The sequence below is a fragment of the Eptesicus fuscus genome, chromosome 5, assembly GCF_027574615.1.
Source record: "Eptesicus fuscus isolate TK198812 chromosome 5, DD_ASM_mEF_20220401, whole genome shotgun sequence".
Lineage (NCBI taxonomy): Eukaryota > Metazoa > Chordata > Mammalia > Chiroptera > Vespertilionidae > Eptesicus > Eptesicus fuscus.
Genome location: NC_072477.1, coordinates 24,682,432 through 24,707,380, shown reverse-complemented (window position 1 = coordinate 24,707,380; position 24,949 = coordinate 24,682,432). Strand labels below are relative to the sequence as shown.

At 41.1% G+C, this 24,949-nt stretch overlaps 1 protein-coding gene across 4 annotated transcripts in view; it reads left to right on the top strand.

Annotated features, from left to right (window-relative positions):
• Positions 1 to 3,984: 3,984 nt before the first annotated feature.
• SIPA1L1 (signal induced proliferation associated 1 like 1) overlaps positions 3,985 to 24,949 on the top strand; it is a 135,788-nt gene continuing 114,823 nt past the window's right edge. For all 4 annotated transcript variants that reach the window (XM_008138885.3, XM_008138884.3, XM_054715946.1 and 1 more), the window contains exons 1-2: positions 3,985 to 5,597; positions 23,810 to 23,940. In XM_008138885.3, coding sequence (XP_008137107.1) covers positions 4,100 to 5,597; positions 23,810 to 23,940 — 1,629 coding nt within the window. In that variant the 5' untranslated portion in view covers positions 3,985 to 4,099. The remainder of the gene's footprint in view (positions 5,598 to 23,809; positions 23,941 to 24,949) is intronic.

The window sequence follows — 24,949 nt, the reverse complement described above, 5'->3', positions numbered from 1 at the left end:
GTGACTGCATAGAGACGAGATTGAAAGCGGACGATAGAACATGGCCAGCCAGTACTGGCTACCATGCAGATACCTTCCCAGGCGGTTTCATTATTCTGTTTTTATTAAGTTGCACAGACCGCTGTGATGCAACCACGTGAACACCTGCTTTCCAGAGAAACATGTTGACTCCAGTGCTCCTAGGCCTGCTGTCACATCCTAAGGTGCGCAGGGCTCACACGCATCCCAATAGGATCCCCTTTACAACCGCTTCAGAAATACACAGAATGGTGAGAGAAGTAAGCGAAGCGCACCACCCTGGAATCACCAGCTTTTATGGAGCCTCTCAGCGATCCTGAGTGAGCAGAAAGCAGGAGGCAAGAGAAAATGAAGAGCCTGGTTGTCCTGGGAGGCTAGAGAAGAGTTTTAGGAAAGAGGGAGGCGTCAAAGGTGTGCACGTCTCTGAGAGTCAGAAGGACAGGATTGCTGTACACCTGGAGCTCCCCTTGAAGGGGAGGGACCTTTCTCAGACATCCCGAGGACCAGGTGTATGGCCGATGCTCAGAAGAGGATGCAGGAAGGCTGCGGATGATTTAGGAGAGGGGAAAGCACTTCTTCCGAAGGAATGGCATTGCCCGAGAGGGATGGTAGGTTATGTTGTGATGGACTTTGAGTGATGACAAGACTTTCAACTAGCAGAATTTGAGTGGATATTCTCATTTTCTGACAGTGTTTCCAACAGCTCACTGAACTAAAAGTGGGATTGGTATTCTAACTCAATACCATGGGATTGGTATTTCATGGGCTCAACTGGTACCTAGAGGTGTAAAATCAAACAGGTAACAGGAAGTTTTTTATGTAGCCTTCTCTTTCAACAGATGGAGGTGACATGCTATTAATTAGTATTGCTCTTCTGTTTAATTCTGTTGCTTTTGCCACATTTAGTGATGCTTAGGCAGGTTTGCTGATAGTCAAGATAATTACTAATACTTGTCAGCATATGCTTCCTATTTCCATCAACTCTAAGGAACAGGTTTTAGGTGTTATTGATTTGCCACCATACAGGCATACCTCATTTTATTGCACTTTGCTTTACTGTGCTTCACAGATATTGTGCTTTTTATAAATTAAAGGCAAGTCCCGCCCCCAGCGAAAAGATTCCCGCTGGCTCTATTGCGATACTCTGTTGCAGTGGTCTGGGATGAACCTGTAGTATCTCTGAGGTATGCCTGTATTACGCATAGATAGTGTATTTTTTACTAGTAGTTTAATAAATCCACAGCATATATATTTCTAATATGCTAGTCAGTATCCAAAATTCATATTGCACCAAAATGAGTTTGATGATATAAATAAGGGTGGGGAAAGGGAGGAAGGGAAAGAGATAAAGTAGGAAAGAAAGAAAGAAAATTGCCATTTAACTTAGTTGTCTGTCTTGAACCTCCTTAGTTTTAACAAGTGATTAAACTGTGGGCACTCTCCCCCCTCCTCCCATGTGCCCATCTATATTTTGAAATTAAAAAATAATTGACTTGTTGTTATAATAAAGATGTAATAGGAGGCTTGGCATTTCTTTTAAATTGTGAAGGAATTTTTATGTTTAAAATAAGATTTTTAAAAATCCATTAAAAATATAGGTTGCAAGCAAGTGAGATGTTCTGAAGGGAGTCCCATAGTAGTAATGGCCAAGGTTGGGCATGCCCACGTCAGTTCAATTGGCTGTATTTTAGTTCTGGCTCTTAAGTTTCCTCCTACCATGGGTATAACTTCTCATCGCCTTAAAAAGACAGTCCCGCAACAAACTGTTTTCTAAGGGAAATGAAAACGTGGCTAGAATGAGTTGTTATCATGGTGGGATTGGTGTGTTGGCCTTTTTGAGAGTGAAAGTTCAGGCAATAATAGATGATTTATCTTGATTTCTGTGAGATTGTGCGAAATGTTGAAAGCATCTGGTTTTTATAAGAATCTACTTAGAAGTATTCTTTCTGCTAGTGTAGTCTTTCTCTGAAAGGTATTTCATCGAAATAAACAGCATATTTTTTTCCTAGTTAAAAATTAGCTCCTGAGTTCTGGTTTGGATTGTCAGGGGAGTTTCCCTTTGGAGATGGACTGGTGCTGACTCTGCATTTGGCTCAGTTGACTGGCTCCCTTCCATTCTGTGAGGGGCACTTCTCCATTCCGAGCTGTGGCCACACGTGCTGCCTTTGGATGCAACAGTTAGCACGTTCCTCCCCTGGAAGGCTCACCGTTCAATGGGAGCCTGTAAAGTTCTGAAACGGAAAGGTAATCAGAGCAATCTGACAGCAGAACGCTCCAGAAAGCGCAAAAGCCAGGTTTCATTAGGTAGCAGAGCAGAACATTATCCCTTCACAAAAGGTGGGGAAGAGGAGGGAGGGGGGTGAGAACAATTGGCATTTATCTGACCCGCTGCCCAGCCCCCAAGCCCAGCTGGAGCTGGCTGGCCCCGCATTCTGCAGGCAGCGTGCAGTTTTTGAAACACCCCAAATGTTCCAGCCTTTAAATAGCAGCGAGTCTTCTAAAACGATGCTGCGCACTGCAAGAGGAATTAAAGCGGCTGCCTCGCAGGCAGGAAGCCGACAAGCAAGATGCTTAATTATCGTGGAAGTAAGTGCTTGTTACCGCTGCGTGGAGCGGGGAGCGAGGCTCATCCTCGGGGTGTCGGCGTGATTTGTAGACAATGCAGCCCTGTCAGTGCAGTGCTGGGTCAGCAGCATCTTCCCAACGTGGATTTGGCAAGAATTTAGAGGCCACCCCTTGTGTCGTGTGCGGAGCTGGGGAGAGGGTCCTCCGCCTTTATTCCCGGGATGCACGCCACCGCGCAGGATTCTGTGCTGGGAATTTGCGCCTCTCGCTCCTGACGGCTGTGCACCGAGGAAGTTGGTCTTCAAGGCCCTCACCTGGAAGGATGCTGACCGCTCGTGGCCTCTCCTGGGGAGTGCGCAGAGGTCTCGCCACGGCAGAGGTCTAGTTTCTGCTTTCTTCATAAATTAGCGCCGAAGGGTGGGGTGGGTTGCAGTGCCTAAGGAAATGCAGACATTTTGTTAATTAGAGAGCTAGTTCCAGCTTTAGGAATAGATGAAACTGGAGAGAGCTTGGGAAGAGGCGGTGGCGAACGCCGGATTCCTTGTGAAATGTTTCTCCTTGGGGTAAGTAATCGAGTAGAGGAAAATACAGAAGCGTGCTGGATAGGGTGGCTCTCGGAAAACGCTGTTTATTTTCTCTCTGCGGTATTTACTCTTGCCAACTATGTTAAGCCTTTGTAAAAAACGAAAACAAAAACAAAAGACAAGTTAGGACTTTGAAATATGTAAGGCGTTAAAAAGTGAGTGTTGCTACATGCTAAATAAAATGACTTTTCAATTTTCAGTCTTGTTAAAAAACAGACTATGTATTGTTCAAAGTACTGAGCTCTGTGGGTTATGTCTCAAAACTTTCGGTCAGCGCAGTTGCTGGTGATATTCTGCGTTATTGGAGGTCGTTGGAGTCTGTAATTGGTCTGCCCTGGGAGTTGGAGCCTTAGTGGCCTGGAATGAGAGCTCCCCACTCCCAGTTCTATGAAATAGTTCAATTAAGCTGAAGTATTAATAGTCTTTTAATATATATACGCTTTAAAAGGTGGATTTTATTAAACGCTTTCACTTTCTTTCAAACCTGCTTTGATAAAATATTGGGTTGTGAGCTGCGAACCACATTCATTATGGAGTCTCTTCTTTTCATGTGTCTGGTTTTGGCAATTGCATATTTATTTTTAGATGTATTTATCAAATGCTAATGCCAATTGTCCTTCTCTTTCAGAGAAAGCATGGGATTATAGCAACCACAGGGTCCCAGTAATACAAGTTCCATTCAGTTTTTTCTGAGAGAAAGCCATCTATTAAAGTGAAGCAAAGGAACTATTGTGGATTATAATGTTCTGAAGATCTGGATTTTCAGAAGCTTGAAAATAAGGCATCGTTTAACCTTTTAAATGAAACAGAGTAAGAAGATCTTATGCAACTGCTGTATTTGCTGGAAACCGTTCTCCCAAAGGGAAGTGCACATTTAAAGCTGGAGATGGTGGTCCTTTCCGCAGGGATTTAGGTCTGATCGCTTTCCCATCATGACCAGCTTGAAACGGTCGCAGACGGAGAGGCCTCTCGCCACGGACAGGGCCCCGGTGGTGGGCACAGATGGCCCTCCCAAAGTCCACACTGACGACTTCTACATGCGGCGCTTCCGGTCCCAAAACGGCAGCCTGGGGTCCTCGGTCATGGCTCCGGTAGGGCCCCCCCGCAGCGAAGGTCCTCACCACATCACCTCGACCCCCGGAGTCCCAAAGATGGGGGTCAGGGCTAGGATCGCAGATTGGCCCCCACGGAAGGAAAACGTCAAAGAATCTAGCCGTTCGAGTCAGGAAATAGAAACCTCAAGTTGCCTTGAGAGCATGTCCTCCAAAAGCAGTCCCGTGAGTCAGGGAAGTTCTGTTAGCCTCAATTCCAGTGACTCAGCCATGTTGAAAAGCATACAGAACACGCTGAAAAGCAAGACGAGACCATTGGAGAGCATGGACTCCCGATTCCTCATGCCTGAAGCCTACCCCAGCTCCCCCAGAAAGGCGCTTCGCAGGATCCGGCAGCGGAGCAACAGCGACATCACCATAAGTGAACTTGACGTGGATAGCTTCGATGAATGTATCTCACCCACCTACAAGACTGGGCCCTCCCTGCACAGGGAGTATGGCAGCACCTCTTCAATCGATAAGCAGGGAACGTCTGGAGAGAGCTTCTTTGACTTGTTAAAGGGCTACAAAGATGACAAATCCGACCGAGGTCCAACTCCAACCAAGCTCAGTGACTTTCTCATCGCCGGTGGGGGCAAGGGTTCTGGTTTCTCTTTGGATGTCATAGATGGGCCCATCACACAAAGAGACAACCTCAGGCTCTTCAAGGAAAGGGAAAAACCACTCAAGCGACGGTCCAAGTCTGAAACTGGAGACTCATCCATTTTTCGTAAATTACGCAATGCCAAAGGTGATGAACTTGGGAAATCATCGGATCTTGAAGATAACCGGTCAGAAGACTCCGTCAGACCTTGGACGTGTCCAAAGTGCTTTGCCCACTACGATGTCCAGAGTATATTATTTGACTTGAACGAGGCGATCGTGAACAGGCACAACGTTATTAAGAGGAGAAACACCACCACGGGGGCTTCGGCAGCTGCTGTAGCGTCCTTGGTTTCAGGACCTTTGTCCCACTCAGCCAGTTTTAACTCCCCGATGGGCAGCACGGAGGACCTGAATTCCAAAGGAAGCCTCGGCATGGACCAGGGAGACGATAAGAGCAATGAGCTTGTGATGAGCTGTCCGTATTTTCGGAATGAGATAGGGGGAGAAGGGGAGAGGAAAATCAGCCTGTCGAAGTCAAACTCTGGCTCCTTCAGCGGGTGTGAAAGTGCCTCCTTCGAGTCTGCACTCAGCTCGCATTGCACAAACGCAGGAGTGGCCGTGCTGGAAGTGCCCAAGGAGAACCTGGTGTTGCATCTGGACCGCGTGAAACGGTACATCGTGGAGCACGTGGACCTCGGCGCCTACTATTACAGGAAATTCTTCTATCAGAAGGGTGAGTAGTTCTTTCTGAAAGAGAGCACTATTTGTTGTTTTGTTTTGTTTGTTTTTAAGTTGTGTGACATAAGATTTTTATGTATTCCTTATTTTTTCTTGATGGTAAAATAGTTAAATAGGTATTTGCTGTGATGTATTTCTCTTTGTGATGTATTTCTATTAGCATTTTTATGAATTATTTTAAGGTATTAAAATGTCTTGTATATTAAATACCAATTTTTTTAAAAAAAACATCTGATTTAGTGAATGAAGTATATAATCTTTGTGTAGAAGTACTTGTGTATCCTTTAGGGATAAATGTTAAAGTTGTAAATATTTTAAATATAGCTTTATATTAAGGGTTACAAAAACCATCTTAATGCTGCCTTTCTTAATTTAGCACTTTTGCAATTAGTGCAGGACCATTGCTTTTCCGCCTCAATGTTCTCATTGGTTAATGGGAACTGTAATACATTTCTCTTTGTTTCACAGGCATTTTAGTGGGAATTAATTACATTATTTGACAAAAGTCACAGAGCCAATAAGTTTCAGAGCCAGGAATCAAATTTAGATCTTCTGTATTTGAATAAAAAAAGCATTGAAGAGATAAGTACCCTCAACATGTTGGTGACTTCCTTTCTAGTCTTTTTTGTTCTTGGAGGGAAATATATACATATATTGTTGGAATATAGTTTGTGTACCATTTTATCTCAGACTTTTAAGAAAGGCCCTGTGATTTGTTAAAAAGTCAGTAGTTTAAATGAACTCGTAAGAGCTTTCTAATAGTGTTTTTGAGCAGCATTATTAATTGACGAGTGAGTTTGTCATATAAGCATCCAAGCTGGAAAACAGGATGCTGGCCAGGGAGGGACATGCACCTGTGGTCCGTGGGCTGGCTCAGTAGGCCGTGTATGCAGATGACTACAGCAGTGTTTGATTTCCCACTTACTGTTTTGGAATTTTTAAATCTTATTTAGACTTATTCTTCTGAATGATATTGCATTTCTGGTACTCATTATGGCTTTAGAATAAAACTTACCCTAAGATTATTGCATGATAGACCCTATTTCAGAGGGTCTTCTATTGACCAGGAGAATCTTATCTTGTTACAAGTACATAATGTCTCCTAAATATTCATGGCAATGCTTCTGGAATTAATATGATAACGAAGACCCCAATTTCATTTTTAAGCAACCTTTATTCTCTTGGGATAATTTCCTGGAGTAGATTTTAGAAATCACTTTTTCTTATACTGTCCTTTAAGCTATAGGGTTTCTCAGTGTTGCCATCTTGGCCTTTGGGGCCAGATAGTTCTTTGGAAGGAGGCTATCCTATGCATTGTAGGATGTTCAGCAGCACCCCAGGCCTTTACGCCATAGATGCCAATGTGTGTTCCCTCCCCCTTCCCCAGTTGTGATAACCTAAAATGTCTCCAAGCATTGCCAAATATTCCTTAGATTGTACTATTGCACCTAGCTGAGAATGCCTGATCCATTGTACCTGGGGAAAATTTTCACAGGTGTTTCTGAGCTGTCTGTGGGTGAAGGCCATCTTGCTGAAAATTGACACTTCAGATCCAACACAAGAAAGAACATATTAGTTATAATCTTTTTTATGTAGTAGTAGGTACTTTTTCCCCATTAGGCAATATGGTAACAGTAATAATGAGCATTTTCAAGCACTTATTATGTACCAGGAACTTTGCTGAACTTTTGATATGACATGCATATTCTCATTTCAACCTCTCTGCCCACTGCAGTAGGGACCGCTATTGGTGACATTTTCCAGATGAGAACACGGCTTAAGTGACATTAGTGGTTTAGCTGTCATGGAGCTAGTAATGTTGGAATCAGGATTCCACCTTTGAATCTGACCAGAGTCATGTTCTTAACCGCTGGGCTCAGCTTTCTACTGTATTACTCTAAAAGGAAGGAGTGTATTTTTATGTTTAAATATGGTAGAAATTTGTTTAAAGGATTTTTCTCTCCAAAGTTTGGGATAAAAATTTGAATGCCTTTATTTCATAGTAATCCAGTTGAGCTCATAACACTTCATAAATTTAAAAGCTACCAATCCAAAATATTTTCTAATTTGAAGCATGGAAAAGTACCTCTTACCCAACATAATTAGAACTGGTAATTGAAAATACCTGTTAAATAGGAAATCTTTAAAAAGTGTACATATTCAAAATATTTTATTTTCATTAAAATATATAAAAGTATATTTGCCAAACTCTTGTGAGTCCCAGGGCTTTTCTTTGACAGTGATTCTACTATTTTGACGTCTATGTTTGTATTAATAGTATAAACCACAAGAGCACAAACATATACACTATCAAAGCAATCTGAACATTATAAAATCTTAGGTTTCATATTTTTTCTCATTTTTTATAGCCATCTCACCCACATCTAATCCAACAGCTTTTTTTTTTAGTGACTTGTCTTTATTAAGTCTTTCCAAGGCCTTCAACTTAGATTTTAGTAGGAATGAGATTTATTTTTTGTGCTCACATTCCATAAGCTTTCATAATATTTAATTAAATTTCATAATTACAGTAACAAGTCAACTGGCATAAACAGGTTTGGAAGACACAGCCGACTCTTTGTCCAGCTGGTGGGAGCAGAAATCCCATGTGTGTGGTGCTACGGATTGCCTGCTAGTGCCATTGAGTATTCATCATCGTGGTTTACAGAGGGAGCCCGGGGCAGTATTTAATCCAGGAGGTTGGCTTAGTGAAAGGCAGTTACATAGAATGCCTGCTATATTTTCTTGGGCCACACAACTTAGAATTTTCAACCCAAACAGGTCATTTGTCACAATATGATAATATACAGCAAGTTTTGACTATGGATAACATCATTTGAAGCTGATAGTAAGCCCCCTAAAGTATAACTGTATATTAAAATATTTAATATCTATACATTTATCACTGTATAAAATATAATTATGTAATTCTCTTAAAAATTTTATATACAAATTGATTCACTGCAATTAGTGCACTAACTCATTTTTTTCTAATCAGAACCTTAAAGTGAGTCAGCCCTTTTGCAGGAGTACATCAATGCCAGGTGTCATTTATCTCCCAGCAGCAGGGTATAGCGCTCCTGGCCTGGTTCTCACTCTAACCTCTTTGTCACCACATATTTTCCATTCTTCTGTTTAATGCATTTCTGACTTCATTGTGGCTAAGTCTCTAGGGAAAACAGTATACTGTCAACATTATATGTAAATTTTAATTGTGTTTGGCTGATGTTTTTATAAACATCATTATTTTGAAAATTTGGTCTGTAGAAGATATTTGGCTTCAACATGTAAGCCCAGTCTATTGCTGCAAAGATCCCGGACCAACAGAGGAATCCCACTGTTTGCACTTACTAAAATAAGCAACACACTGTCAATGTTCTTTTTTCTGGTCCTTTTTCCTGCCCACCTCTCTTTGCTCTTTTGTAGTGTATGTGATGTGTCTGCTGAGCCTCAGCGTGGAGTAAATGATAGTAATAATACAGCTAACATTTATTGTGTCATTACTTTGTGCTTTATGCAGACCTCCTCACTTAGTGCTCATAGGACCCCAAGTGAAGCTGTCAGTGAGATAAGTCCAAGTGATGCAACCTCAGCCTTCCTAGAGAGGCACAAACCAGGCAGTAGGAGAGCATTCAAGTTAATCTAGTCCTCTCCCTTTGAGTACATTTATGTTTTGTATTTCGCATTTATGTACATAGTCCCTATGATCAAAGTACCAAGGAAATTTGTAAGTGGAAAATACTAAGTTATAGAATAATTGTTACCTGTAGCCGACATGGCTGATTGAGGAGACCTCTTCCTAGCCATTACTCACTTCCTTTGCTGTTCCCATACAGGATTTTTTCGTTTGCACTGACTACACAATTGCCTGTGAGGCATGACCTTCCTGAATCCCATTCTGAGAGATGCATCAGTAGAAAAGAGAGGAGCCCAGGGGTTGCCTTGGCTGTGGTGTTTGTTGCTCCATTGATCAAAATGTTAATAGGGTATCTGATGCTAGGTGGGGTGCACTCTCAAAGTCAAGTTAGTGAAGAAGCTCTGATAGGGAAGGCCCCTCCCTGCTGCCCAGCGGCCAGGAGAAACTGCCATTATCTGGGCCGAAGCTCATTTAAGAATATTTTCCCACTCCCGAAAAGAGGGAAAACTGATGTTTGTGCACCCGATTATTCTTCTGGTAACTTTAAATCACCAGATTTGACTGTTTTTATTGTTCACCTTCCTCCTACACCTCCACCTCTCCATACCCCCTACCCCCCGCCCCCATGTTTTGGAGCACACAGCCACACAAATCAAGTTCAGCAATATGCTGGGCCCCAGGATTAACCAGTTTGAGGACACCAGCAACTTGGATTTCAGCTCCTATTGTAACGTCCAGTTTTCTTTATTTATGTCCCAACCTCTTGTAACCATTTCTTTAGAATATGTGCACTTAACTTTTTTAGCACTCTGATGTACTCTTAATTTTGTTCTCAGAAGCTATGCCTCAAGTTCCAGTTTGTTAACAAGCGTCATTAAGTAGCTATTATATGTTCTAGTGGAGTATTGTATGGTACTGATAGAACATCAGGGACACCATTCAGCTAAGCTTATTTGTAAAAATCTTGCTTATTTTGTTCGTTTTCTTTTTTTAATTCAATGAGTATAGCAACATTAGGCTTGAAGAAACTATTATAAGATGTCTTCTAATTCAGAGTTTTAAAAAGATAATTATTCTTTTTTTTTTTTTTTTTACTGTTGAGACTATTACAGATGCCCCCCATATCTTCCCCCTTTTCTCCTCCCTTCCCCCTCCCCCCCCGCCCAGTCCCCATCACCCTCCCCCTAGGCCTTCACCACATTATTGTCTGTGTCTGTGGGCTATGCATATATGCTTATATGTTCTTTGGTTAATCTCTTCCAGTCCCCCCTACACCTTTCCCCTCTGAGATGTCAGTCTGTTCCATGTATTTAATGCCTCTGGATCTGTTTAGTTCATCAGTTTATTTTGTTCATTAGATTCCACATATAAGTGAGATCATGTGATATTTGTCTTTCTCTGCCTGGTTTATTTCACTTAGTTTAATAATTTCCATGTCCATCCACACTGTTGCAAGCTGCAAAGTATTCCATTGTAAATGTACCACAGATTTTTTATGCACTCGTCTACTAATGAGCATTTAGGCTGTTTCCAGATCTTGGCTATTGTAAATAACACTGCTGTGGACATAGGGGTGCATGTATTCTTTCTGGTTGGATAAAGGTAATTATTCTATGTTTAGTTTTTGATATTGCACAGTGTTATATTTCAAGTCACTCAAGTCAGCAAGTCTGTTCCACTGAACTACAATGTACTCTGTGCACTTGAACATAACAGTTAATTTCTGCCAAAATTAGTATGGAAAGGTTTTATATCTGTATACTTGATTGGTTTAATGTCCTTGCCTTTTATTTTTTACTAGAGGACCAGTGCACGAATTTGTGCACCAGTGGGATCCCTCCGCCTGGACTGTGGGATTGGGCCCAAACCGGCTATCTGACATCCCCTGAGGGGTCCTGGATTGCAAGAGGGCGCAGGCCAGGCTGAGGGACCCCACCAGTGCATGATCGGGGCTGGGGAGGAATGTGGGAGGTTGGCCAGCCAGGGAGAGACCGCGGGAGGGCTCCAGGACGTGTCCAGCCCATCTCGCTCAGTCCCGATTGGCTGGACCCCAGCAGCAAACTAACCTACCAGTCAGAGAATCTTTCCCCTGGTGGTCAGTGCACGTCATAGCGACTGGTTGACCAGTCGACTGTCTGCCCCCTGGTGGTCAGAGCATGTCATAGCGAGTGGTTGAGCGACTTTTGCATATCATTAGCATATTGCGCTTTGATTGGTTGAACGGCCAGTCGGACACATAGCATATTTGGCTTTTATTATATAGGATTGTGATCACATAAACTATGTGTAGTTTGTTTAAAGGGAGCTCTCTAATTATGTAGTTCTCCTCAGGGGGATTTGAAGCACTAACTAACTTACTGAGGAACGAGCCTAGGAATGTTCTGCTGCTGACTTTTTTACCTGCTCAGGGCTTCCAGGAGCAAGGAGGCCATTAGGTATAAAAGTTGATATGTTTACTCCTTGGAAGACAAACATCCTCGCCTTTCTTGGGTGTGATCTCCTGAGTCCCAACACTGCTTGTCTAAACCCTGACCTACTAAGTATTCAGGGTTCTGTGTTACCTGTGTCATATCAGTCCAGAGGTTTGTGGAAGTCGGAAAAGGACATGTGCTTCGACTGCTCCTCTGGCCCAGCACATGAGCATGTTTTAGAATGAGTCCTCCCTTCTTCTCTTACCTCACAAGCTCCTGCCTCTCCTGCGCTCGTGATGCCTGTGTGACCCCCTTCCTCCCTAAGGTGCAGGTGCTCTCCCACCTCGGAGCCACCCTGCGCTCCTTGTTTCTGCACAATGCTTTCCATGATGCCCTGGTTCATAACCAGTCTAGGCTCTACCTGAAGGCCAGGACCACAGCCTAGGCGGGCCCAGGTTTCTTTCACAGTGAGTGAATGGTGGGTGCTGATGTGAAGTATAAGACTTACTGAATTGACGAGTCAGTGTATCTTGCATTTATAGCATCAGGTAGAGGCAATCAGGGCTCTCTGTGTATGTGACCTTGTGTTCTGTGCCAGACACTGAATTGATATGTTGTAGTTCCTTTTCCTCTCTTTTCAGGAAATGAGACCACAGGTCTGTGTGTGGTCACAGTGGTTTTATGGAAATTAACCAAGACCACCAATTGATCCCCACAGACCCAAAACACCACTATGGAGACTGATTTTTACTATTGTAAACTTTATTCGACAACACTGATAGATGCTAAAATCAGTGGGTGACAGTTTGAGGAGAAACAGGAGGAAAAGCAGGATTTGCATAATCTCAAAAGATCTTTCCAAAGATATTTGTAAATAAGGAGAAAGATAGTAAGGTCATGATAAGGACACCTGGCAGACGTCACCTTAACCAAGTGAATTGAGGTCTATGTCACGAACCCCATGAAATGATGAACTGAAAGGTTATGTCATTTCAGTAGTTCTCTTGCCCAAAATGCATAACCTTAGGCGAATCAGGTGAAATCACCAAGCCCAAATTAAGTAATAAAATCTTTTCAAAGTTGTCAAAGTCTTGAAAGACAAGTACTGATTGAAAAACGGTTACAGACTGCAGGGGTCTAAGGAGAAGTAACAGTGAAGGGCAACATGGGATCCCAAAAGGGATTTCGAAGCCCAAAAAAGACATAGTAGAAAAACTGGTGAAATTTGAGTCAGTTCTTTAGTTAATGGGATTGTACCAATGTTAATTTCCTGGTTCTGATTAATGATGATTGTATGGTGTGTAGTTACATAGGATCCACTGGGGGAGAACTGGGGGAGACTGGGTTAGGAATCTATGGGAACTCCATGTACTTTTGCAATTTTTCTGTAAGTCTAAAAGCAGTCAAGATAAAAAGTGAAAAACAAACCAAAAAACCCTCTAGATAGTCAATAACAGTGGTTAACATATGAACTGTCCACGTGAAAATGGCAATGCTTCCCCAACTTCCTGTGTCAACGTGCATCAAGCCATGCTTACTGATGCCCATATTTCAAAGAATTTCGTGCTGGTCGCCAACTGGTGGTTCGCGGACCACTGGTGGTCCGTAAGGTCCGAAAGGTTGGCGACCGCTGGTTTAAGGAAATGTTTGGAGCAGTGGTCGCCAACTGGTGGTCTGTGTGGTCTGAAAGGTTGGTGACCACTGGTCTAAAGGAAATAAGGGCCCTTTCTATCTGTTATTTTAGTACAGTTAATAACACATAATAGAGCTTGTCACCTCTTTCTCAAATGCATACCTCATTATAACTTTAGACACAGTGAGCCCCACATCCTGAGTAAGCTCAAAAATACTTACTTTATTGTATCAACTAATTTCCTGGTCTTCTCATGGAGCCTCCTCTTCTCATGGGGAGTCCATTCATCTGAGCTTCAGCGGAGTGAGAGGAGAGATCTTCCTAACTGAATCCAAGTCAGGTAGAAGCATTTGATGATGTAAAACCATCAGCAGAAGCAATCTCTTAATTCATATGGACAGTTAGTCATCAAGCATGTAGACTATGCATGGTCCCTGCGCTCATAACTTCTGCTTTGCTGGATTTCTGCCAGTCTCTGAGGGACTCCTTCCAAATCCTTCAAAGGCATTTTATATAGGAAGATTTCTTGCTGCGTATCCCTGGTAAGGGGTAACAAAGGGTGTTTTAAATACAAAGAAATTGAGATAGAAGCAGGTGTCTCATTGAAATTGCTTTCATTTGCCCTAACCGGTTTGGCTCAGTGGTTTGGCTCAGTGGATAGAGCGTTGGGCTGTGGACTGAAGGGTCCCAGGTTCGATTCTGGTCAAGGGCATGTACCTTGGTTTCAGGCACATCTCCAGTAGGGGGTGTGCAAGAGGCAGCTGATCGATGTTTCTCTCTCATCAGTGTTTCTAACTCTCTATCCCTCTCCCTTCCTCTCTGTAACAAATCAATAAAATATATACTTAAAAAAAATTGCTTTCATTTGGATGTTAAATACTTTATTTTTTTCCCCCCTCTGAGCTGGCATTTGAATTAGAATTCACTAACATTAGAAGTAAAGAGTTGCATTACTTATAATAGTTGCATTACTAGAAATAAGAATCTTACCTAATAATAGACAAACATGTAAATTGACCATACCTCTGCTACGCCCACAGCCAATCAGGAGTGACTATGCAAATTAACCTGACAAAGATGGCGGGTTAGTTTGCATATGCAGGTGCAGAGCAGCAGGGAGGGGCGGGATGCCTGCTATGGGGGGTGGGGGGGAAGGGAGCGACAGGAGCGGTGCTCCACCAGGAGCGAGGACTTGCAGGCTCCCGGGCGGCCGGGAGTGGGGACTTGCAGGCTCCCAGGCAGCCGGAAGCGAAGCCAGGGGAAGGAAGGCCTATACTTGCACGAATATCGTGCAACAGGCCTCTAGTATTATTTATAATCATTGACCATTTGTAAACCAAATGCATTTTTATACTTTAAAAAATCTTCCTATTATAAAAGTTACATATATTCATTACAGAAAAATTAGCAATTGTAGAAAATAAGAAAATTAATCTTGTTTGATTACTAGTGAATTTATTTCTGTCTTATCTTTCCTAATACATGCATATTCATTTTTAAACTAAAGTAAGGATCACTAAATACACTTATATATTTTTCATGATTTCATAATTGGTTATGCCATCATTTATTTAAAGTTTCCAGCTTTTGTAAATTCAGGTTTTCTAGTTTCTCATTGTCATAAATAATGCTTATATCAGATGTCCCTAAGTTTTTTGCTTTCCTCCTCCACTCCCTCCAATGACCTTTTCCAGTTTGGTGAAATCTGTGGACTGCCCTTAGAATAATGTTTTTAAGTGCATTAAATAAAAGCACAAAGCAATGTAAGCATATTAAAATACAGTTGCAAAAGTGCTTAAAATGTAGTGACATACTAATATCTATGCTTCTTTCTTATTGCAACAACAAATGATCTAAATTCAGGTCTGATAACTACCATAATTTCAAAGTAGTGATGAGCATAATTGATATTTGATATCTCTGCAATAACTGTAATGTGGTATGATGCCTATTGCTGTCAAAATCACATGTATAGCTAATATTGTAGTTTATTGTCTACATTTATAATGGACAGAAATGCTACATTTCATTTAGAAGTTAGTGAAAATAAAGATATAATTTTTTATTCAAGTTCATGAACCCCCTAATTTCTATCCATAGAGAAGTTTAAAAACTTCTGGCCTTATATAAATGACCTCGCTATGTAATTTTCTTTAAAAAAATCCTCACCCCAGGATATTTTTTCCATTGATTTTCAGAGAGAGTAGAAAGTAGCGGGGAGAGGGAGGGAGAGAAACATTGATGTGAAAGAGATCCATAGATTGGTTGCCTCCCTGCACGTGCCCCAGAGATCGAACCTGCAACCCAAGTACGTTCCCTTGACAGGGGAATCGAACCCACAACTATTCTGTGCTTGGGCCGGCGCTCTAACCACTGAACACACCAGCCAGGGCTTTTATGTAAATTTTTTCCTACATGTTCAGTTATTTCCATAAGGCAGAACCCTATAAGTTAGATGGTGTGAACTTTACACGAGTTCTTAAGAAAGCTTAGACCAGAAAGCTTAACTGATATGTTAAAAGACTGTAGTTTTAACATTTTCTTGCCTGCTTTGAATATTTACAATTTTTATTTTTGAACATTTATTATCGGCCCAAAATGTTTTTATTTCTTTGATCACTAGTGAGATTAAATTTTAAAATATATCATTATTTGCTATTTGTTTAGATTGATAATGGCCAATAAAAGTCTTCCATTTTGATTCTGTTACTCTTTATTTTTCCTTTGTTTCAAATAGAGTTTTCTTTGTACTTTTTCTTAAATCACTTTGATACAATTTATTAATGTCAACATAACTTCATATTAAAGCCTACCTTTTATTGGCGAGTTAGGGAATCATTAGGGGCTGTTTAGTCACACGCAGATTTAAGCCCCACTATTGCATGCCGTTTTGGCAAACAGACCACCTTACTTTTTTTTTCCATTTAAAAATTTTTATATTTCAATTATAGTTGACATTCAGTATTATTTTATAACAGTTTCAGGTATACAGCATAGTGGTTAGACATTTATATAATTTATGAAGTGGTTCCCCCCTAGTAAGTCTAGTAACCACCTGGTACCATACATAGTTATTGCAATATTATTGACTATATTTCCTGTGCTGTACTTTACATCCCCATGACTATTTTGTAACTACTTCTTAATCTCTTTCCCTTAGTCACCCAGCTCTCGAAGCCCCACAGGCCCTCTCCCATCTGGCAACCATCAATTTGTTCTCTGTATCCATGAATCCGTGATAGACCACCCTACTTTTTAAGTTACTTATGGGAAGAAGAATTGGAACCTCAGAGTACTGTGCACTTTATAAAGTGGACAATTACTCTTGTGTAATATTAATTATAAGCTTAGGGGAGTGCTTTGGGACAGAATTCTGGCAGGTGGCCAGTCCCGTGTAAATGTCCATCCATTTCTCTGACCTGCTTTTGATTATGAGGCAAAGTCTTAGGCTATTTCGTTCTCACGGAACCTCCACCCTTATAATTAGGATGAGCCCTTTGAGGGCCAGAGACTGAGACTCTGGGTGGAGTGCTTCTCTGAAAGCGCTATTCTTTAACAGTTGGACTCCCAGTGCCTGCACCTTGGCAAATCTGTGTTTCATTTGAATATGCTGCTGCTGCCTTTTTCTTTTAAGTCTCTTGACTTTTGGACCGACCATACATAGTAAGATGTAAGTTGCATGAAAATAAAACAGCTTGAACAACTTGAACCCAGTAGGCAAAGTTAAGTAGCTTTATAGAAGCATGTGTTAGTGTTTCATCCAAATTCTCTATCTCATGAAAATATTGAGCTAAAGCCTATTGAGAGTCGAAGTTTATGTTGTTGATTGTACTGACAGTGGCATACTTGTAGCCTACCAAGTAGACTATTTTAAGAAAAAATAGTTTAAAATGGTGAAATGATTTTAATTCCAGCTAGTAAAGTGGTCATTATTTTCTTTCCTAGCATCTTTAGTGTCCCCCTTCTATGGTGACTGAAGATGCCCTTTATACAGAAAAGGAGTTTTCATCTTTCCTTCTGCATGGTCAGTTAGGGTAACTAAGATTAGAATCTTCTTGTGATTTTAACACACTCAAGGCCCGGTACACCGATTCATGCACCAGTGGGGTCCCTCAACCTGGCATGCAGGGATTGGGCTGAAACCGGCTCACCGACATCCCCCAAGAGTTCCCAGATTGCAAGAGGGTGGTTCTCAGGTAATGCATCCCAGAATCGGGCTCCCTCTTCTCTGGTTTCCGGTGCATCACCCATGAACCTCAGCTGCCGAGTCACCGCAGCTCAGCAGCTCCTGTGTTGAGTGTCTGCCCCCTGGTGGTCAGTGCGTGTCATAGTTACCGGTTGGACAGTGGACTGTCGCTTAGGCTTTTACTAATATATACTGGTATATAGATTGCTATATTATAACACACACATAAGTAAATAAGTGCTTTCTGAAATGGTTAGTGCCAGTCCACAGTGCCACCAGTGGTGTATGAATGAATGTATTATGCCCCTACCAAGGACTGTTTTGGGCCTCTGAAATGTGGTCACTAATTTTAATAGGTGCAAGATAGTGACTGTTATTTGCTTTCTGTTTCTTTGATTTGTGTTCATCCATTTGTTTTTCCTATTTAAAGTTCTAAGTTAACAATTCTAAAGAAATATTTGAGCCATGAATTATAACTTTACATGTCTTATATAAAGTAAGAATGTATTTTTGCTCATAGTTACACACAGTCCAGATTATGCTGGTGTCCCTAGGGAAATTTACAACTGATATTAATATGAAGTCTGCAAATATCATTTAAAAAAAACAAAACAGTACAGGCGATCAGGACTCACTGGTTGAAGCCCTACAACTCTTGTGATTCTATTTTTTTTTTTTTTTTTTACTTTTTTACAATGAAAATGCCAGGCTTCACTTCTTTTGTCTTGTGCCCACATGCTTATCTGTGGGTCATAACCCCATGTGATGTGAAGTGTGCTTGATCTAATTACTTGGTGCTTTGAACTATTTACTATTTTCCCTCTCTAAGAATGTGGAATTATTATTTGTTAAGAATATAGCTATTTATGTGGAAAATTCTAGTGATGGCAGAACTGATCATTGGCACTCTTTGTACTATCCTTGTTAAAACCCAAGAACCACAACTAATAAGAAAACCTCAGGCTAAACATTTGTTTAGGTGTTAAACGTGAAAACTAAAGGCAGGGGGGAAGTCACCCATATATGGAAAAAACATTAATATCTCTCCCATTATAGACAGTGAATTCTTGGCTCAATAGCACATCAAGGAATAAAGCTTTATGTATGATCTGGCTAGTTAATCCCTTTAGATACCAAATTTTATTTAACTATTTTATTTATAATACAATTTTGGAAACTTGGGAAGATAATGTTATGTATAATGGCTAAGAAAATGAACTTTGGAATCAGTAGTTCAAATAATGTGTTTGGACTTTGGCACTGCTGTTTACTAGCTGTGGCTGGGAAGTGGCTTGCTCTCTCTAAATCATAGTTTCCATTATCTATAAAAACGAAGGAAATACTGTATTTCCATGGTTTGATGTGACTATTAAAGTGCTTGGCAAAGGGCCTCACTTTGCTGCATTGTATCTAATATAGTGATTGCAGTATTGGTTTGAAGCATTCCAGTATGCTGGCACTAAAATCTCATTATTTTTGGTCATGTAATAATGTAATACCTGCATTTCAAGTCATCCATTAGCAGATTTACCCACCCTACCGTCCAATTCCTCCTCCCTTCCTCTGGCTTTCATCCTCCCGAATTCTCTCATCCAGGGCTCCCAGCCTTTCTTAATACTCATAGACTGCAGCTCCCCTGCCCTGGTTCCTTCCCCTTCCATAAAGACAGAGCTGATTGTGGGTCTGGCTGGAGAGCTCTCTGCCATTGGTGGATAGCTTCATGAGTGAAGGAAGGAGGTAAATGGCTGGTAGGAATAAATGAAAAACGCTGCAGCCCGGAGCAGGTAAGAAGTGCTGCCCAAAGGCTGTGGTCCGAGGGAAGGGACTGCAGGCCGGTGACATCGAGGGACAGGCCAGGAGGACCAGACTGAGGGCGTCTCTAAAAGGCTGGTGTTTTAGTTAAAGAAAAAAATCGGAGTCATTTGTCTTGAGATCAAAGTTTAAGGACTTGAAAATTCAATCTAAGGTGACTTGCTGAACCAGACTCCTCTGCCACTGCATTAGGGTTTTGAATGAAATAAAGTGTTTGTGTGGAAAGGGTTTTCCCCTGCAGCTCTGTAAATTTTAGGAGCAAACAGACAGTGGACAAAAACAAAACAAGGGTTACTGTAAGAATCATTCTTACTCAAGTTGAAAGACTTTTTGAATAAGCAGAGTCTAATCATGATAGTAGTGAATTTAACACAGGAAACCAGTCCAGAATCTTCTTCTACACCAATGAAACTGAAGTAGTTGAAGACCAGTGGAAATGCTTTTTGGATATAATAGCTAGAGCTCTCTTTTAGTAAAAAAAAGATGGATGTTTCTGCACAAGCACACAAGTTTTGAAAGCTCTTCCCAGAGTTATCAAACCAGAGATGAGTGTGTTTAAAGATGGAGTCTAAAGAAAGTGTTAGAAAGTTAGTGTATAATTATCTCATCACCATCCCCAACTCAGAAATGTACTTCCTAAGCAGCTGGGGAAATTGCACAAAAAAAGTCAGTGTTTATGATGACACACACAAAAAAACATTTAAATGATGTTTAATTTTGTTTTTTTGTTTTAAAATTAACATTTGTCATTTTTATGTAGGGTTTAGTTTCATTTTAAAATAACACTTATTTTATCTGATAATTTATACTAAGATGATTGTGTTTAATATTTATTTATAAATTTACATTTTTGTGTTGTAACATTTCTAAATTTTTGTATTTGAAATGTATTAAATATTTGGTTTCACTAGTTTGTATTTTTATGAATTTTAACACTTTGAAATAAAGTATTAGTTTTAATATACCAAGTAAACACTTTCACTGTGCTCAAGTATTCAATCACTCTTTTAGAGGATGACTAAGTAATAGTTCAGAGTAGACATGGAGGATGAGAAGACTTGGTCAAATAAAGAGTTGTTGTGGGAAGAATGTTTGGGTAGAATTTTTTAGGTGAGAAAGGGCAGAGCGAGTTTGAACAACTGAGAGAAGTTTCGTGTCAGAGGTCCTCAGTTCAGAAGGATGATGGAAAGGTCTAAGTTGAAATGAGTGGTAGGCTGGTGACAGGTTGGGAGGCTTTGGGAAGCTATGAAAGTATGCAAGGGCCCGTGGGAAACCCTGGGAAGGATTTTAAACTTAATGGTGATGGTCAGATTTGTATTCTACAACCGTCATTTGGCTGCTGTGTAAACGAATTGGATAAAAGCAAACCAGTTAGAAGACTTACAAATATCTAGGCATATGGTGATGGGGAAGTCAGTGGCCGAGGGATGGAGACAAAATAGATAGGTTTAAGAGAGCTGTAGGAGCCACAGTTTGCAGGCATGACAGTGAATCTGGCATGAGCAACGAGGTGAATGTGGTAGCAGTCGGTAAAAATCAGGCTGCAGGGAGAGCTTCGTAGGTTTGGTGGAAGGTGATGGGTTCATTTTTGCAGATGTCCGTAGGACAGACAAATAGAGTTCCACTAGGTAGAGGTAGAGATTGAGGGCTCGGAGAAGTCTGGAGTGAGCATGTAGACTTTTGACCATAAACAGCATCAAGATGGCAGTTGAAGTACTGAGAGTGGATGGAATATTCAGGATGGGAAGAGGAAGGGAAACTGAGTAATAGCCAGAGTGATAGAAGGAAAATTAGGATAGAGTGCTGTCACAGAAGCCAGGAAGAGTACTTCTAGAAAAAAAATGAAATGATCCACTGTGGCAGATGTTAGGGAGAGTTTGAGACCAACCTATCTATTTGTTTTTAACGTTAAGGCTATCATTGGTTACTGCAGGTGGATGTCAGCTTACAGTAATTTTAAGGTGAGGAATTAGGCAGCCCTTTCAAGAATTCCTGAAGGAGGATAAGGTGTTGCCGGTGTGTTATAATTAAAGATGAAGAAGACTTGAACTTGATCAAGTGATGATGGAAATCAGTGAATAGAGAGGGAGAAGCCAAAGGTCAAGGGAGGGTAGTCAAGGCATCAGAGCCCCTGGGGAGGTGGACTGTGTGGAGGCCAGCATTTAGGGTGAGATCGAGTTCTGGGTTGTAAAGAGAAGGAAGCAAAGGTCTGGATCCAGGTAAGTTGGCAAGTGTGATGGAAAATGAGGACATTTGCTTCCGAAGGGGTTTCTTTGTTTTCTCTGTGATTTAGTAGACAGCATTATCATTTGCTGGGATTGAGGAGAAAGCAGGTGCAGGAAGGTGGAAGGAGAACAGAGAATGTTTGAAATATCTGCTCTGGAGAAGGGGAGCTGGTCAGAGACAGCTTGGGAATGAGTTGAAGTTGCTGAAGAAGAATTGACCGTGGACTGAGATACATATTTATGAATTACCCCGCAGCAGAGAGCAGCAGTCTCACCTGCCTTTCCTGAGACGTGTTGGGTGTGATTAAGGAGTTCCTTGAGAGTTGGGTTTCAGTTGAATCCCTGACATGCAAGAAGCAGAATGTAATGGATGTGTCTCACGCTCATCTTGATCCCTCCACTGTCGTTCTGTGCTGCAGTATTAAATTATCTTCTTGCCCGGCCGGTGTGGCTCAGTGGTTGAGTATTGATCCATGAGCCAAGAAGTCGCTGGATTGATTCCTGGTCGGGACACATGCCCGGGTTGTGGGCTCAATCCCCAGTAGGGGTGCGTGGGAGAGGCAGCCGATGGATGATTTTCTCTCATCATTGATGTTTCTCTCTTTCCCTCCCTCTCCTTCTTGTTCTCTCTCTCAAATCAGTAAAAGCTTTTTTTTTTTTTTTAATTACCTTCTGAAGTTACTGAAGTGTGTTAAGCTCTTGCTCCTTCAGTGAATGGCCCTTGACTGCTGTCTGTTTTTCTTTAAGTTCTTGTCGGCTTTTTTATACTATTTCAGCCTTCTCCCTTTGTTTTCTTCCTTGTTGTCAGTTTTTCTATCACATTGCTGTCTGCATTCAAGTCTATATCAGCCTACACTCTGGACTTTGTCAGCATCTGGAATTATCACACCTCTGGGCTTGAAGACCAGACACCCAAGTTTATTAAAATGATGTGCAAAGTAAGAGTAAATCACCTCTGAGTGTGATTCTCACAGCTGTGCTTTGAGGGTGTACCTGAGCATTTGTACATATATTTTGTGACATTTATTGGGTTGTTTCTCAGTTGTAAATGAGATGTTTGTTGCCTGTATTTCCACGTGCTTTTCTTTTTTGAATATCCATAGATTATGATAACCTTCTTAGAGAGCCCTCAATATTTATGATTATATCTTTTATAGTTGATCTTTAGTACTTGCAAAGTATTTTCATATGTACTACCTAAATTTTAAAACTACAGATTCGGTATTTTATGCTGTAATTTCTAATTCTCATGGATTTTGTATGGGAATAGCATGTATTTTCAAATGTTGTGCATTTTGTATGAGAATAGCATACCATGTCATAACTCAGTCATATAGTCATGTCACATGTAAATGATACAGAATGGTGTAAAGTAAGTGTTTTGGAAGTTTGAGAAATGGGTTATTTACTCTAGCTTTTCATATATTTCTGTGTTTTATGGACTTCCTCATCTGTGAACATCTCATGTATCAATTTTAAAAATTTTAAAAGAAGTGTATGCACACATACACAGGTGCATAGTAAAAATCCCTTTTTAAAATTTTCTGTAAATTCATTTAATTTTGATCCTGACCTTTGTTCTTGTCAGGAGGAAGGTAAATCAGTCATAAGGAGACTTCCCCTAACCCCCAAGGTTCTGCTAACGTTTGGGGTCTTGAAGAGAATTCTCTGAATCATATTAAGTCACCTGGCCACACAGGTTACCTAGGAGACGCCCGTTGTCCCAGACCACTAATGCCCTCTGGGTCCAGTGGCCTTGTGGGATGCTTTTGTGCTTATTATATGGAAAAGCCATTGGTGAGGCCCAGCGCTCTGGGACTGAGCTCTTTTCTCCGAGCCCCTTTGCCATCGTCCCTAGGCTCCCTGGGACCAGAGTGCTGCTCAGTGATCCATAGACCTTCTTGCTCCAATCCAGGGAAATGTTTTTTCAATCTTGGGGAAATCCCTCTGTCTTCAAACTCTATTTTCAATAGATTTGGGGTATTTTTTGTTGTTTTGTTTTTAAAGAAAAGCTGAATATCTCAGACACAAACTTTCCCTTCGGCAAGGAAGAACACACAGTGTAGCCTATTTAAATGGTAGAATGTAGGGAGAAAAAGCAAAGAAACTCAACAGGCCACCTCTCTTCAGTGTTACCTGCTCTAAAACTATACCTGTGTAGCCAACGCCTTGTTTTTATAACCGAAGAATATTGATGTTTGTTCAATGTGTTTGCATTTTATTGATATAAAATAATTTCTGAGTGATCTAAATGTTCAGCAGAACATCACATTTTAATTTTGTTTTGTCTTATTTTACTTAAGAACACTGGAACTATTTTGGGGCTGATGAGAATCTTGGTCCAGTGGCTGTGAGCATTCGAAGGGAAAAACCAGAAGAAATGAAAGAAAATGGATCTCCTTATAACTACCGAATAATATTTAGAACTAGTGAGGTAAGTTGCAAATGAGAAAGGTGAGGCTTAATGGAAGTGAGAAAAAAAAGTATAGTGGTAGCAGTAGCAAAGCAATTAAATTTAATATCGCCTGATCACAAATGTCTCGGAAAGACACAAAGCCCCCTTTCATTCATTCTGGTGGCGATAGGCATGGACAGAATGGTTAGGGCTAGAGCCTTTCTTTCCACTGAGCTCTGGGTAGATGCAATAAATGAATGGGAGTTTTGATTCAGAGAAAGATATGTCCATTGCGTGGGGCCCGAGAAATTGGAGCCCTCAGAATCCCAAATGGGATATCGCCTGTCCTGTCGTGGTAGCCAGAAAATGCCGAGCCAGTGGAGGAGCTGGGGCGCTCACACCTGGGAGCGCGTGACCTAGGACTCAGCACACTCCTCCAAACGAATGCTTAGGGTACTTCTTGACTCGAGGGAGGGGAAAAGACTTTCTTCCTTCTCCTTTCACTTCACCATCTTTTGGACCTATTCTCTGAGGCCTAGAACATGCACTATTGGAACCAGAGGCTGTGTGATGTGGCTGAAACAGGCCGTTGGAGCAATTTAGGAATCTAAGTACACATAATATGTCAGTTTTCATTTTTTAATGAAATCCAGGTTCATAAAAAGAAAAGGAAAAATAAAGTAGCCAACAAAGCATTTCTTAAGAAGCCAAGAGCAAATTTGGGATTATGAAGTTCTGTCGTCTTTCTAAACATAAATTACTGTGCCAGTTATCCATTTCTTACCTCCGAGCACTTAGGGTCATTGTTATACACTAATGCCTAGTACCCCCTTGAGGTGCCTAGAAAATAATAGTTTTAAATGGGGCATTTGGCTTTACTTCTCCCATTGAATTTCAGAGGTTGGCCTCACTTAGTCATTGTTCCTAAGCTCGAACTCTGGGGAAATTAAAAATAAGATTTTTAAAGGCATGACTTTAATATCTTAATGTGTATATATGGCGGCCAGAGTGAAATGAAGATTAACATTCTCCAGTGTACTTTTCTCCA